We start from the raw sequence: 15,843 nt of genomic DNA on the forward strand, positions 1-15,843 counted from the left end.
TGGAGACCTGATTCACGCTCTGTTATCTTGTCATTATCTACTGTATCAACATGAGTCTTTGTTCTGTGTGTGTGAGAATAAATAAATAAAATAAAAAGAATTAGCAAAAATATTTCCATTTGCGAAATTCCACAATATTGAAAGATTTTGCTATGGATTTATTTATTTATGTTTTCAAAATCATCAATTTTGGGTTCTCTTCAACAATAGTTGGCAGGAACTTTGGCCCGTTCCTCCTGACTAAACTGGTGGATCCGAGTGATGTTCACACCGCTTTGCCCATACATTTTCGATCAGACTAACATCAGGGCTTTGTGACGGCCACTCCAAAACATTGACTCTGTTGACCTTATGCCACTTTATAACCAGTTTGGCTGTAAACTGCGGGTTATTTAACTTTAACTTCCTTGCTGGTGTCTTGAGATGTGGCTTCAATATTTCCACATAATGTCATTTTCTCATGATGCCATCTATTTTGTGAAGTATTCAGCTCCCAAAGCAGCAAAACGGTTCCACAACATGACACTGCCACTCCCATACTTCACAGATGGGATGGTGTTCTCGGGCTCTTTCAGACGTTGCGGTGGCCATTATGACCAAAAGGTTCTGCTTTAGTTTGTTCACACCACAAGACATGGCTCCAAAAATGAAGATCTTATTCCCTGAGTTATTTGCAAACTGCAGCCTGGCTTTTTCCGTTTCTTTTGGAGTAATTGCTTCCTCCTCACCGAGTGTCAGTGTGGTACTTTTCACTTTGGACATTGGACATTGGACATTGGCTCTGTCCTTCCAGCTTCAGCGGCATCTACACAAGGTCTTTGGGTTTTGTTCTGGGGTCAAGCTGCACATTTTGGACCAGAATCCGTTCATCTGTGGGACAGAGAACCCATCTACTTCCTGAGAGGCATGATGGTTGGACGGGAGGCATGATGGTTGGACGTTCCCATCATGCCCACACTTGCGTATGATTGTTTGAACAGATGAACACGGAGTTTTCTAGCATCGGTAAACGAAACAGATTTGTGCAGCTGCAAAATTCTCTCCCTAATATGTTGTCTTGCTTCTTTTGACTTTCTTAACATGTCAAACAAGAAACCATTGTGTTTCAGGTGTGGCCTTAAAATACATGAATAGGTGTGCCTCCAATCAACTCAAATGAGTCAGTTAACCTATCGGGAGTTTCCAAAACTGTGAGCATTTGAGCTTTAGAAGAAAATAGAATAGATCTCCTCAAAGATGCTCCTTTGATGCATGTTTAGGTGAAATTGTTAACGGCACAAAGCAGGTTCAGCACAGCTGGGCTTTGTCTGACCAGCTGAACCCGATGAAACCTAAAACCTACTTTCAGCCAACATACGAGACAACACAGCAGCGGTGTTACCTCCAGGTGTGTGTGAGAACAGAGGACAAGAAGAACGGTCGTATATCACTCATCTCTTTCTAACAGGCCTCGCAGGAAACCCTGTAGATTAGCCCAGCACTAGTGTCCACATCCATCCGTCGGTCTGTCTGTCTTCTCTCCTGGTTGGTGTCCTGCCTTCACTTTCTCACCTTCTGCTGGTCTTTTTGCTGCTCTGTCTCAGGGATGTGCTGCCCTTCACGCTGAAGCTTCCAGAGGCCATCTCTTCTGCCAGAAGTTTTGCAGATCTTGAGAAGGCTGCTAAACTCGGACCAGGTTTGTTCTTTTTGTTTGCACTGTGTTGAAGTCTGCAGAAAGACATGCCTTGTCCTTTAAACCGCTAAGGACAAGATCAGCCGCACGGCTCACTGGTGTCACATGACTCGGCAGTTCCAGATCCTCTAGCTCCTGACCAAGCACCTGGTCGTCATCCTGCAGGAAAGGAAGGGGCGGCTCTGCTCACTTGGAATCGTTAAAAAAACAAAAAAGTTAACATATGACACTGGCCGGGCTGTATAAGCGGCTAATTTTAACTTCATTCTGAGTTCTGTGGGAAGAAAACAATGATTTACAGTGTTTAGGTGAGCAGTGTTTGTCCTCCACACCACTTCCCCTTTCCACAGCCACTCAGTGTCGTCTGGCTCTGCTGCAGTGACTCAGGCCTGAGATTTTACAGGCGGTTGGAGCAAAGAGTGAGTCCATTCAGACACAACGAGGTACAGGGTTTCCCCCAGAGAACCTGCTCAGCCCGCTGGCGGCGGCACTGCAGCAGTCCACCACTGTGTTTATTTTAGTTAAAAGTTGACAGGAATTCTGTGTTATTGGGAAAACATTGTTGACAATACTTAAACACACAATTATGGAGTTAAAAATAAAAAGCAAAACAAACATAGTTGTTATGCATTCCATCAATTTTTCAGTTTTGTGCACTTTAGTTAAATCCTAATTAAGTAATTTAAGACCAAACCAATGGGTTTAAAACAAGCTAATTCTGGTCAGCAGCAGCTGGATCTGCTTTGACAGCACAGATTAGATCGCTTCTCAAGCTTCAGCCACTGACCTGACTGGACTTGCTGAAATAGTTTTTTGGCAGGACGTCTGAGGATAAAAGAACTTTTGCATATACAGCAATACACCATGGTTCATTTCTCATCTGAGGAAGTTGTCAGACCAAGGAAGAGGTAAGGAGACGAGAGGACAGATTCTTGGTGTGCACAAACTTGGTGAACAAACCATTTTGAGTAACTATATATTTCTATGGTGAAGAATGTTGTGGTTAGCATGATCTGGTTGGGTGTTACAGATTCACTAATTGGAAAAAGACGAGATGTTTTTGTTTCCAAACAGCCAGTCAATGGGTCAGTTGAGCTGAAAATTGATAAACTCCGGTCAGCTGTTGAGTTCTGCTGCATCGCTAATTCTAAGTTTTTCTAACCTACATCTTTCCTAAGAATTCCTCCTATCGTTGGACCTGCCAGAGTTTTCAGTGAGGAGCATTTTGTCCAGAAAACCTTCCAGAGTGCAGAGCGGTAATCGTATCTTGAGCCCCAGGTCGGTTATTTGCCCTCAAGATTCTTTTACTTCCCGACTCTTCGATCTCTGCTGTTGCGCCTCGCTCCTAACACCTTATTCTGCAGCTTGCATGTGCATTTGTAAGCTAGTTAGGGTTTGTTTTGCTGTGTGCCTTTAGCATAACTCTCAAGAGGGATGTAGTCAGAGAGGGTGGAGGAAATCTGCTCATTTGCCAAAGCACAGGGACACTGCTTTATTGAGAGGGGGAGGAGGAGAGGCGGGGACTGTGGGCTGAAGCTCCACCCACACTGATTACACCGAGTGAATCATTGTACCGGCTGAGGCAGAAACCAGAGGAGTTTCAGCCTTCGGAGACACAACAGTGTCCTCTTACCACAGGGAATATTACATCAGCAGCTCGCCTGGGTCCTTCAGCTCAGGAAGTCAGTGTGAGTATTGTCTGTTGGAGCAGCTCTGTATCTGGCACTTCTGTTCCTCATGATCTCGTCTTTCCTCTGCTGCCACTCAGGCTGGAGACGCTGTACGTGGCATGACTCAGACAGTGAAGGCTGTCATGAAGCTTTTTTTTTCTCCCCTCTTGTTTCCTTCGATGAGTGACTTTACGAAGCTTTTCTTTTTGCCTTTACTGACAGCTTTCTGTCAGACATGTCCGGCAGTTTGCTTTTCATCTATCGGTAGAGCTATTATTTAGTTTGATTGAACATTTCTGAAAGATTACCCAGCTTAGAAAATGTAAATAAAAAATGACATTCATCCATTTTCTATTTGCCAAGTCTAGAGTTGCCTTCTATAAAACTCATAACATATTTCTAAATGTTACACATTTTTTTCAAAGCTGTGATTTGATTTGGTTCTTAGAAGCTGTTTCTGCACATGTGTGAAGCGCACACTGGTGTCAACAAAGTTGATGGCGCTGAAATGACATATTTCATGGTTTGGAGGGATTGGACAAACTCAAAAGATTTGATGTTTTAAATTGTTGCTTTTCCAAATTCAATAGTTGTGCTGCAGTTTCTATGTTGGCCTGAGGTTTTGTTTTAAGTGTTAAATACTTTTTTTATCCTCCACTATATCAATATGTCCCTTGTTATAAAACTTGGTTACTTTTACGTTTCAGCATGCCAGGTATCACATGCCAGGTACTCCTTTAATTTCCCCCATTTATGTAGTGCCTTTCACACAAGTATCTATTTGAAACCACACCAATATTAAATCCAGAGTACAGGTGGTACATGTTGCTTCATCATTTTCCAGATCACTTGTATTTTTATTTGTTTCATTTGTGTTTGCATAAACTGGGGACAGTAACCTGTAGCTGCGTAGGCAAAGTGACACTTTGGACTTTCTGCATTGGCTCTGAAGAAGTTTAGCAAAAAATGAACAAAAGAACCAAACAATATTTTTGATTATAGCTATGATAACACATGCAGGTTTTAGCAGTGACTCCTTGAATGATTGCATTTCTGGAACAGAATGACACTGAAAGTCAACAATAGTTTTTAGATCCATTTTTCATCAGCAATTTGGAAACTGATCATTTTCTACCAATGTAAACATCCCATTAAAGAGAATCTATCATTCCCCGTTCTTTAATTTAGAATCTAAAAATGGAAATAAAATCACAGTTCTTTAAAAATGAAAACTTGTTTTCTGCAGTAGATATTTCTGAAAAGTTGTATTGGAATTTGTTTTTTTTTAAATAACAGTACAAGTTGGTGGTTCAGTGCTGGAGTGACTTGTCTTGGTCTTTAAGCATCTACTGTCCTAAATGCTGTTGACAAAGTAATGACATTAAGTAACACTGTTTTAGTGTCTACAAATGGACATAACAGATGAAGTACATTCTCGAAGACTGTCTATGAGTCCAGATGTTGGGCACCAACTAACAGAGAGTATCTTAAACACAAAATGATACATCTTCTCTCCTTTTGTTGTGCAGGCTTCTGGGACAGTAAGTTGTGCAGGAGAGCAGTATCTGCATCTCTGCCAAAGACGGCAGGTCCTGATAGACCACCTCCGCCTGCTCTGAGACCGCTGTCCTGTCCAACTACCCCTACATGTCCTGAGCTTCGAATTCGCAGCCCCACTCAGCTGGACTGTTGCCTGCCTAACGGCGCACTGTGCTTCATCAACCCCCTCTTTATAAAGGTTTATCAGCCAGATGGTGGCAACCAAAACAGCTCTACCAGAACTGTAAAGCTACTTAGAGAGGAGTCCAACAACAAAATAAGTCCCACCAATAGGAGCGAGAGAGGCTCGTTTTTGGAAAGACCTCAGACATACAGCTCAGACCTCGGTGACGAGAGCCGGCGACCTCAAGAGAACTTGGGGAGTATAACCACCATTCCATGCAGTAAAGGACAAACTGGGAACAAGCAGGCGTTGGGTGTCTCTCCATCCCCTCCTCCTCGACCGCCACCCCCCCGTCTTCCCAAACACCACGCTGCGCCTCCTATCCATCAGCAAAGCATGCCGGAAAAAGTCGCCTGGATTAACATTCCAAAGGAGGAAGAGAAGGAGAAGAGCAGCAACCTCTTTTCACGCCTCGGCTCCTCGTTGAGCATCAGTCCATCGTCCTCGCCTCCGAAGAGACTTAGCATCAGCTCCCCCATATCCATTCCCCGGCGAACCCTGCCCCTCCCTCTGACGGCTTTTTCCTCCTCTCCACGCCGATCCAAAGCATCCCCTTCATCCAGTCATGAGGATGCTCAGTGCCATCTGGCACTGGAGGAACAGACGATTGAGAAGGCCATCCTCAGGACCAAACTGTCAAAGCAAAAGTCAGTTCAGTCTACAGGCCAGGGCGCCTCCAGTTCTTCAGAGCCTTCGGTGATGACAGGAAGCAAGTTTTCAGAAGTCACACCTGGAGAGGTATCTCAGGAGGACTGTACCAATGGGGGCCAACGACTGAGTGACATGAGCCTCTCCACAGATTCCTCGGATTCCCTGGATTACTCCCAGTCCTCTGCCTTCTTCATTCCTCCACTGCATGACCCCAGCCCCCCCACTGTCGCCGACTTCAACACCCATCTCCCCCTCTCCATCCCACCGTCCCACTTATGTTACAGCAGCATAGATATAGACGACGACGTTGATGACGACGACGATGAAGAAGAGGAACATGACTACGGCGTCGGCCTCGAGAGTGACCAAGACCAAGATCTTACCATGCTCCCACCTGGGACCCACACAAAGCGGCGCCCCAGTGCCAGCGCCTTGGTCCTGCAGAAAGCCTTGCAGGGAAAATTTCGGAAGATGAGCGGCGTTTTCAACTCACTGCTGACACCAGAGAAGCGGGCGATCCGCAAAATCCTGGAGATGTCCAAGGATAAGAACTCATACTTTGGCTCCCTGGTGCAGGACTATCTGAGCTACATGGGGGAGGGTGCTGGCACCCAGGCCTGGCAGGGCTACACCTCAGGACTCGAACTGCTTCAGACCATCCGCCAGTTTATCACTCAGATGAAGAGCTATCTGAGACAAACCTCCGAGATGGAGCCACCGATTGAGAGCCTCATTCCTGAAGATCAGATTGGTAAGTTTGGAATTAAATCTTTCCTCCTCCTTTAAATCTATTTCTGTCTTGCCTAACTAGTTATCCAGCAGTCGCATAAAACATTAATAACTACAACTCTTGCACAATGCATTCAGTTATAGAAAGGAACTTTGATTCACCTCTGCAAGATTCCTGCTGATAATACTGCTCACATTTCCGCTCCATAAGCCTTGTGACCTCATTGTCATCTCCTCTTAGAATGCTGTGCAAGTCAGTTCTGTGCGGCTTTTTAAATAATTGGGTAATTATTTTTGGGAAGGGTGAATGATGTCAATATCAGTGGAGAAATCACAGTATTGTGGAAACACATGAATGCAGATGCAGCAGTTTCACATCTCTGTTTTTATGAAAACCATGAAAATATTTTTTTTTCTAAACTGCTTGATGTGTGAGTTGGTGATTAATGATGTGTTTTTGTTGAAAACATGTAGCTCTTTGTGCATGTTTTCAACAAAGGTTAATAAATGTCTGAGCTTGGTGATTTATAAAAGAAGCATTATTTTGCTTTTAATAACAGCTGGCCTTGTAGGTACAGACACACACTTGGTCACACACCTGCACACACACACCTGAATATACACATGCAGCTGCACATACACACCCACATACATGTCACACACACACACCTCATTTACACCTGCATACACTTCACTCACACAGGCACACACACACCCTTGCAGTCAGAGAACTTTGGCCCAGGACCCTGTGACTGTAACAGACTGGAACAGAACAACATGCAGACGGAGAGAATAAAGACCGTTCTCTCTCAGGCTGAACAGAGCAGGTTAGTTTGTTCAAACACATCAACAATGTGCTGCAGTCAGCAAAGTCATAAACAGCAGAAAATTAGTATTTTTACTGGAATCCTAAACAAACGCCGTGCTGCTGACATGAACACGAGAATGGTTCCTTTTTAAAGACATAAACTCCCTAAAAAAAGGTTCAATTCAAAGTTGATTCTGAAAGAAATAAAACAAACTAGATCCATTTTCTGCATGTTTCCATATCTGCTGTTGAAAATGAATTTTCCAGAGAGTGCAGGATAAACCAAAAAAACCCAGACGACCTGTCTGAATAAAGCTGAAAACTACTTGGTTTTGATTGTTAGGCCCTCAGATGAACCTCCAGGAAAACGTTTGACCACTGAAGTCCATAAATTCACCTGATCACAGCAACAACAACAACAACAACAAAAAGTTAGAAACCAGAAAAGCAAGAACGCTGCAGTCAACAACTGTTCTCAGGACAGATTAAATTCAGACGTGAACTAAACTTTCTGGATTATATTCCTGTGGGGATTCATACGACTGGATCGGATTTAAAATGTGGAATTATTAAACTCTAAAATGAAACTCTGGTTCTTTTTAGTGACGTTCGGATCTTCCCGTTCCATGTATGAAGAAAGGGTTAAACGGGGATGCGTGTGTGTGTGTGTGTGTGTTTCATCGTGTTGGTATGCAGCTTGTCCGTTTTCTGAATGCTCTTGTTTTTTCTGCAGCACTGTTTAGTTTCAGGGCAAAATTGCCCAGTATTTTCCTGCCGCAGCCTCAGAGAGCTGCTTCTGTTTGGCTCAAAGGCCGGCTGCCCCAGATGCATCTGGATGGCCCGCCTCCAAGTCGTGCAGACGAGTACGTCAGACTGCGGCTCCTTTGTAGTAGCTGTCCAATCAGAGGCGGAAGATTAGAGGCAGGCCCCTACACAGGGGTCGCTCTGTGTAGGGGCCGTCATTGTCTCTTCTGATAAAATATGAAATGAAAGAGGGATGTGATCCTTGGAAGAACGAAGAACAATAAACCTCGATTTACTCATTTAGCAACATGCAGGGATCGACATGCACTTATTCAAAGAAACATCTCGTTTCCGTTGTATGGACCCAGGAGCCAGGAAGTAAACAATCTCTTATTAGTTAGAAAATTGGTCTCAAACTGCTATCCTTGAGGGCCACAGTCCTCCAACTTTTAGATGTGTCCCTTGTCTTACACACTTGAACTAAATAATGGAGCTGCTTCACTAGCATGCAGTCGAGCTCTACTAGAGCCCTGCTAAAGAGCTGATGTTAGAGTCAGGTGTGCTCCTGCAACACGAGGCCGATCCTTGAGGACTGGAGTTTGAGACCACTGTGTTAGAGGATAGATGCGCATTACTTCCTGAGTCTGTGCCACTGAGAAGACCCACGGATGTGAGTGTCCGCACAAAGAACTGATCAAAACATCCTTCTGAATTAAAAATAATGGCCGCTGTAGCTGACTTCGCTGCTCATCCCCACACCTGCTCAGCTAGGAAAGGATCTCGGGATCTAAATGGTCATGATGTTCCTATGGATGCCAGAAGCACTGAACCTTGCTTCAAACTGGGAAATACCACAGGACTAATGCTGTCCTTTGCAGCACACTCCTGCTTCCTCCAGACTGAATCAGGTGACTGGTGGGGTCCACTTAAAACCAGAGGTGCAAGGGACGCAGAAGCACAAAAACCTCGGACTTAACGCCGTGCTGTGGGGGTCTCCTTTATCAGAAATAACCAGAAGTCAACCCTAGGCCTGTCACAATAATCAATAAATCAGTTAATCACATGAATAATTAAAACAAACTCAATAATTTCTAATTTCATGATTTATCGTTTTTCTCTTTCTACCAAAAACTGGATCATAAAAGTCTTCAGTCTGGACTTTTTGGTCTCAACTAAACCTTTTTTTTTAGAAGCATAAATTTGTTTCCCGATACTTAGTAATTCATTTTATTTGTTGTTTCTAAAATTTGGTTTATTTATTTTGGATATTTAAAATGTCTTCCAGTTCCAGTGTTAAATGTTAATTGGAATTTAAAGCTTATTGATCTTTGAGAATGTGTTCCTGCATTATTATTCCATTATTACCATTATATTACTGGCAAATTGTCTCAAAACAACATTATCGTTCATTGCGATAACTTCTGGGACAATAAAAATCGTCTGGAAACATTGGTTATTGTGACAGACCTCATCAGGGGAGAGGAAGACGTTCCCCTGAGGAACCACTGTACCTGCGCCTGGTTCTTTCAGTCCTTCCAGATGGTTCCTTTAAATTTGTACCAGAATTAAAGACTGATTTGCTGTTACAGCCTTGATCACTGCTTACAAACCCATCAGTGATGCAAATAATAATAAAAAAAATAATAATTAAAACAGTGCTGCGACAGACTGGCAACCTGTCCAGGGTGAACCCCGCCTCTCGCTCGAAACGTTCGCTGGAGATGGACACCAGCACCTCTCCCGACCCCACTATGGACAAGGCTGTACAGAAAATGGATGGATGGAATTAAAACAGTGTCGGTATGATAAAAAAAAACAAAAAAAAAGCATGCATCTATAAAATATGGCCAAAATATTCAACATTGATAACTGCGATTCTTTAGTCATTTTGCAACATTCCTAGAAACAACAACAGCAGGCTAGTCGGAGCAATGCACTTGGCCCATATAAGAAATTTCCCAAGTGTTTGGGAATCTCTTTTGATGCCTCACGAGTTTCAGAACCGGATCTGTTGGTCCATTGGGTAGATAAGCTAGCAGGAAGAGACACGTTTCCAGTAAAACAAACCTGTAAAAGTCACACCCTAAAATACTTCTCCTAGTTGGTAAGGTCAGGTATGAGCGCCAATAAAATCAGCTTTACTCCTTATCAGTGCCGATAGGCAGTAAAAACGTCCTGCTCACCCAGAGCTCCCAGCCAGTGTGGAGCGGCGAAATGAGGAAGTGAAAACGGCCCGCTGGCACGGGTGTGTTTTCTGCAGGCTTGATGGCGATCGCTCTGCGCTTGGAGGGAGCTGCGGAGAGTTTCCTATGCTAACGCTGACACAGACTCTGCGGCTGGCACATGCTGGATGCGGTCCAGCTGAAGTGGAAAGTAAAGTCAAGCTGAGAGGTTACAGATGTGTTGAGCCAGAATAACTGCTGAGCTCATTGTTTTCTAGAGGGAGAGTCAGCAGCTCGCTCTCAGACTGCGCTCACACATGGTCCTTATTCAGCAGGCCTGTTGAGGTTTGGCCTCCAGTTATCCGTCTGCTCTGCCTTGTGTTGGCCGATTGTGACTGCGTCTCTGCAACCATCGCATGTCCACCGTCCACGCTGCGTGTATTACGTTGGAGTTGTCGGTAGTCTTACCTGCAGCACACAAACGAGTCGAATCAATGTTGCTATGAAAAACCAGACGAGAATTTTCACGAGGGAGTCGAGCTCAGAGGTGCCGTGAGTAGGGTCCATTTGAGAGCAAGAGTGCTTCATGTTCTGGCAATTTACTGAGGTCACAGAATGCATCACAAGTTGAGCTTCCAGAAATGTCGAATGACGAATCAACATTGAAATAACCTGGGTGAGGATGCAAGCAGTTCGTTCCCATAAACTTTTCCTAAACATTGTACCCAGTTTTTCGGGCTGGCATGTTGTTTTCTCTAAAATGTAATGCGATGCATCCAAGTCTTAATAAATATATACATATTTATTTTTAGTTTGTTCCGTTCAATTTTTAAAGTAACAAACTTTAAGAAAAAAAAACTATAAACTTGTAATTTTCTCCAAATACAAGGTTGTTGTTTGGAAAATACATCAGTAGTATTACTCTGTAGGGGTTATTTGATGTCACAATGCTTTTTTTTTATTACCTGTAAGAGTCGTCTGCAGTAGGAGGAGGGACTGGCTGCTCCTGAGTTGCTTTTCTGTCTGTCTGCCATATTGGAATTTAACAAACATTTTCTTGCACTTGCAGTGGATGGACAGTAGCTGATGGTGTATTGTGTGATTCACTAGTGTCCACTTCAGTGGTCTGTGTGCATTTATAACACAAAAATCCTCAAGAAGCACAAGAAAAAGGCTTTTAGGTGGCTGCCCACTGCATTGACTGCAACTCACAAAAGGGTTAAACTAGAACCTGCAAAGTGATTTGAAAGTGATTTTGTTCAGTCTGACAGACTAAAGACCCAGCTGTGTCTCCCCTCCTCAGACAGAGTCCTGGAAAAGGCCTTGCTGAAGTGCGTTCTGAAGCCCCTGAAGCCGGCAATCAGCGCAGCGCTGAAGGAGTTCCAGGTGCGCAGCGGCAGCTGGCAGGAGCTGAGAGAGAACCTGTCACTGGCCAAGGCCAGGCGACCTCAGGAGATGGGCGTGGCCGACGCTCTGCCTCCCGACCCCGTGGCCATAGAAAAGATCAGGCAGAAGTTCCAGACCATGTGTAAGCTGTACTCCCCAGAGAAGAAAGTCTGCATGCTGCTAAGAGTCTGCAAGCTAATTTACACCATCATGGAAGACAATTCAGGTAGAGATCTGTGAGGTGAACCGTTTTTCACACTTAACACACCCGGTGAGATGAAGCACATCCATCCCTTTGTTTCAGGTCGTTTGTACGGAGCCGATGACTTCCTCCCCATGCTGACCTATGTGCTGGCCCAGTGTGACATGCCTGAGCTGGACAATGAGATCCTGTACATGATGGAGCTGCTGGACCCTTCGCTGCTGCATGGAGAAGGTGCCGGTCCAACACCTTCTTTCCTTTAAAAGCACGTTATGTTTCTCCTCAGATGGTTGTTAACATTGTTTCTGCGTGTCCAGGTGGTTACTATCTGACCAGCGCCTACGGAGCCATGTCCCTGGTTAAGAACTTCCAGGAGGACCAGGCAGCCAGGGTGCTGAGCTCCGAAACCAGAGACACGCTACACCAGTGGCACCGGCGGCGCACCACCCAGCGTTCTGCGCCTTCCATCGATGACTTCCAGGTGAGCATTCACTAACAAACTAACTTATCAGACGACCTTCTTTGCTTGCTCAGAGAGGTGATCTTTTACCTTCACCTGATGATGATGAGTGGTGTCCTGCTTGTCTCTCAGAACTACCTACGTGTGGCGCTGCAGGAGCTGGACAGCGGATGCACGGCCAAGACTCTGCCAGTGCGACCGTACACCACGGTGGAGGAACTGTGCCAGCTGTGCGCCCTGAAGTTTAAGGTGTCAGATCCCAAGAACTACGGCCTGTTCCTGCAGATGGAGGGCAGCAGCCAGCAGCTGGCACCAGACACCCACCCTCAGAAGATCAAAGCGGAGCTTCACAGCCGCCCACAGCCGGTTCCCTTCCACTTCGTCTACCGCCGCATGGCCAAAAACGGCACGTTGTCAGCATCTCTCTCCAGCTCCCCCGTCGGCCTCAGTTGTCTCGCCGTGGCCCCTGATCCCCAGTCCAACCTAAACCACCAGAGCACGGACCCTCAGGCCCTCGGCAGCGGCTCCATCTCTGTATGATCACAGAGGAACACCCTCAGACCATCGTCCCCCCCCTACAAACATGCTTCCCTGAGCATGCGTCGGCCGGATGTCAAAACAGTCCAAGTGGGCAAAACAGTGTCTCGTGCCAGTCTTCACAGAGCCTGACTTCTCCTTTCAGGCGATGCATCTGTCTCAACCAACATCCCCTCGCTGTCAGACAGACCCGGCCGACAGAGGAAAAACACGCAGTTATTTTTACTTCCTCCGGATTCCGTATCTGAGCAGCTGAGAGGGACAGAAATCAATCTGCCCTCATTTACACTTCCAATCATTCATTGTATGTGTACATAAATAATCTAGGCACCATTTACTTTTAACAGTTGCGGGTCACCTGTTGCATTATTGCTTTTAATGGGTAAACTTTTAGATTGTCTATGAAAACAGATTTAGTGACACCTAGAGGCCATTAGTGTACATAACAAATTTCCTGTGATTCTGCAGGAATGCATCTTCGTGCGCCTCCCAATCAGATCGGCTTTGATCAAATGTAAATTAGTCTGATGCTTCTGATCATCCTAACATGCATTTGTACGTTGTTGACCTTTGGAATATGACGTCCGTTCTCTCGTTCCAGTAGAATAGCGTTAATATAGTGAAATGTTTGTGTTTAAGTTTGAAATTAAGAAGCAGGTATTCGCTGTTTAATCCTTGTGATACGAGCTGGTGTCATATTTTCTATTCACACTGACATGTGACAGAGGAACTGCTGTGATTTGTTAGCTTGTGTGGCCTTTTTAGCTGGTCTGAAGTGCCACACTTTGCGATGCGCTGCATGGGAAGAGTGCAGGTTGTTTAGAGGAGAGCGAGAATGATTGACATCTGGAAGAAAAGTAAGAGCCGTAGGACGTTGGGCAGCATTGTGTTCTCCTGGCATGTTGTTGTTAGGAGCTGTTGTATTTATGTCTGTGCTGGAATCTTTCACAGATAGCTTCCTATCCTCAATATTTTTGATGTTAAATTGTCACGAGACAATTTTCCTGCCTGTCATGTATCTGTATGAGAAACATTTTTTCTGCACTTAATAAAGATTGAATCTGAAAGCATGTCTGACTACACTTTGTACAAAGGTCCATTGTTAGCATGGCCGGCCCATGGCATATGGGAGGTAAGCGGCTGCTTGGCGCCACCACACCACCAGGGGGTGCCCAATAGCAATGAACTGGCATGACAGAAAAAAATATATTTAAAATAATGTTGAATAATAGAAACTAACTATATTGTTTTTACAGATAATGATGGTTAATGTCTTCCTGTTGAAGGCTGCTGCCTGTGTTGGGGAAATTTAAAATATTAAATTTAATGTTCATTAGTTGATGTTACTTTCAAATAGTTAAAATAAAATGGCACACTTAAATAACACTCTGCATTTTAAAATCCAAATGATTTATTATTTGCTACTCCTGTAAGGTAGAAATGAATAGTCATAATAGTACTTGTATAATGTATGCTAATTAGAAATTATGCTAATGATAGGTATGTTGCACACAGAGTAGCTTAGGAATTGTAAATCATCTGGTGTTGGTGTGGGGCCCCCCCAGAAAAAGCTGCTTAGGGTCACAAAAAGGTTTGGACCGGCCCTGATTGTCAGTCTTTATGAAAACCTAAAGATAATTCATAATGAATGTTGTCTCAAGTAATAAAAAGAAATCATTTATTTAGCCAGCTCAATCCCACCATGTAGACAGATATGCAGCCCAGTACATTTGTTCCAATTTAGCTTATTTGTAACTCAAAACGGTGAACAGTACATTATGCTCAATATTCAAGTCTAAGGTCCGTCCCAAAACCTGCACTCCTACCCTTGTTCTTGCCTTGTGTCCTTCGAAAACCAAATAAAAAAATGTAATCAGTATGTAATAATGTTAAGGGGTCTTAAATAATCTAAGTTTTTTTTTTTTTTTTTTTACCAGGTTTGGGTCTAAGTGTTATAATACTCTGGTTCATTGTGATTGAAAATTGTTTATTGCTTCTGAAATCATTAGATAAGGTTCTCTTAGACTTCATAAAAATCTGTTGGGGATTTATTTAACGATAAACTTTCCACTGCTTTGCTGAGTTCACAAAGATTAATATCTGCATTGCATAACTGAAAGAAATCAGCAATTATATGGTGTATTAAATCAATGAAGGTTTCAGAGTCATTAGAGGAGTACAGAATACGATTTTGCTTGCAATTTCAGGTGGGTTAGTTGTAATCTGTCCGTTTATAACTAAAGTATTAATAGAGTTACTTTTGAGACTCCTTGTTTCTAAGCCACAAAAGTAGGCACAGATTCTTTCCCTCTCCTCTATCCATTTAGCCCGGGAGCTTCTATAAGCCCTTTCAGCTTTCTGCAGATAAATATCGAAACATCTGCAGCAATTAGCATGGATTTAAATCAGCCTCCTACATCAACAAAGAATTGACAGAATGTTGCCAGTGTTCTTCATGACAAAGCATTTTAGGTTCAGATTATATCAGGATGGATCAAATCTCTGTACAGATACAATACAGGGCAAACCATGAAAATAAAGCATCGTAAAGTCAATGACTGGAAGGTGAACTGTGGTTAATGAAACGGTACACAAGAGGGCGCCAAGAAAGAGTGTCAGAAACTGAGGGTTCCTCCCAAAACCTTTAATGCAGCCCATTAAATCAGAAAATCCTCAAATGTATTTTAAATCAGAGCTGAACTACTGATTCAAAATTAACTCACCCCAAAATCCAGTCAGAAAGTTGAAATATTACATCAGTGAAATAAAAAACGTATTTTAATCCAGAAACGTGGACTTACTGAATGTGATGTATATCATCTAGACTCAGGCTCTGTACTCCCTTTTGAATGAATTACTGCATTAGTACAGCATGGAAACCAGCATGTGGTTCTGCTGAGGTGTAGTGGAAGTCCAGTTTTGCAGCTTCGGTTCATCTGCAGTGTTGGTTCTGGTGTCTCTCTTCCTTTCGACAATATTCCATAGATTCTCTATGGGGTTCAGGTTAGACGAATTTACTCGTGTTACCATTGTTATTAAAGTCTATGCTACTATTGTTGTCAATGATGGCTGATAAAACGTTCTGCTGGAAAATAAAGC

At 43.7% G+C, this 15,843-nt stretch overlaps 1 protein-coding gene across 2 annotated transcripts in view; it reads left to right on the forward strand.

Moving 5' to 3' along the window:
• The window catches only part of LOC106931898 (ras and Rab interactor 2-like), a 28,418-nt gene extending 14,607 nt beyond the window's left edge, over positions 1 to 13,811 (forward strand). For both annotated transcript variants that reach the window (XM_015010273.2, XM_015010274.2), the window contains 6 exons: positions 1,584 to 1,675; positions 4,872 to 6,467; positions 11,463 to 11,771; positions 11,850 to 11,981; positions 12,065 to 12,228; positions 12,340 to 13,811. In XM_015010273.2, the coding sequence (XP_014865759.2) occupies positions 1,584 to 1,675; positions 4,872 to 6,467; positions 11,463 to 11,771; positions 11,850 to 11,981; positions 12,065 to 12,228; positions 12,340 to 12,747 (2,701 nt within the window). In that variant the 3' untranslated portion in view covers positions 12,748 to 13,811. The remainder of the gene's footprint in view (positions 1 to 1,583; positions 1,676 to 4,871; positions 6,468 to 11,462; positions 11,772 to 11,849; positions 11,982 to 12,064; positions 12,229 to 12,339) is intronic.
• Positions 13,812 to 15,843: the final 2,032 nt, after the last annotated feature.

The sequence above is a fragment of the Poecilia mexicana genome, unplaced genomic scaffold, assembly GCF_051168715.1.
Source record: "Poecilia mexicana isolate PSO_F unplaced genomic scaffold, ASM5116871v1 scaffold_15, whole genome shotgun sequence".
Lineage (NCBI taxonomy): Eukaryota > Metazoa > Chordata > Actinopteri > Cyprinodontiformes > Poeciliidae > Poecilia > Poecilia mexicana.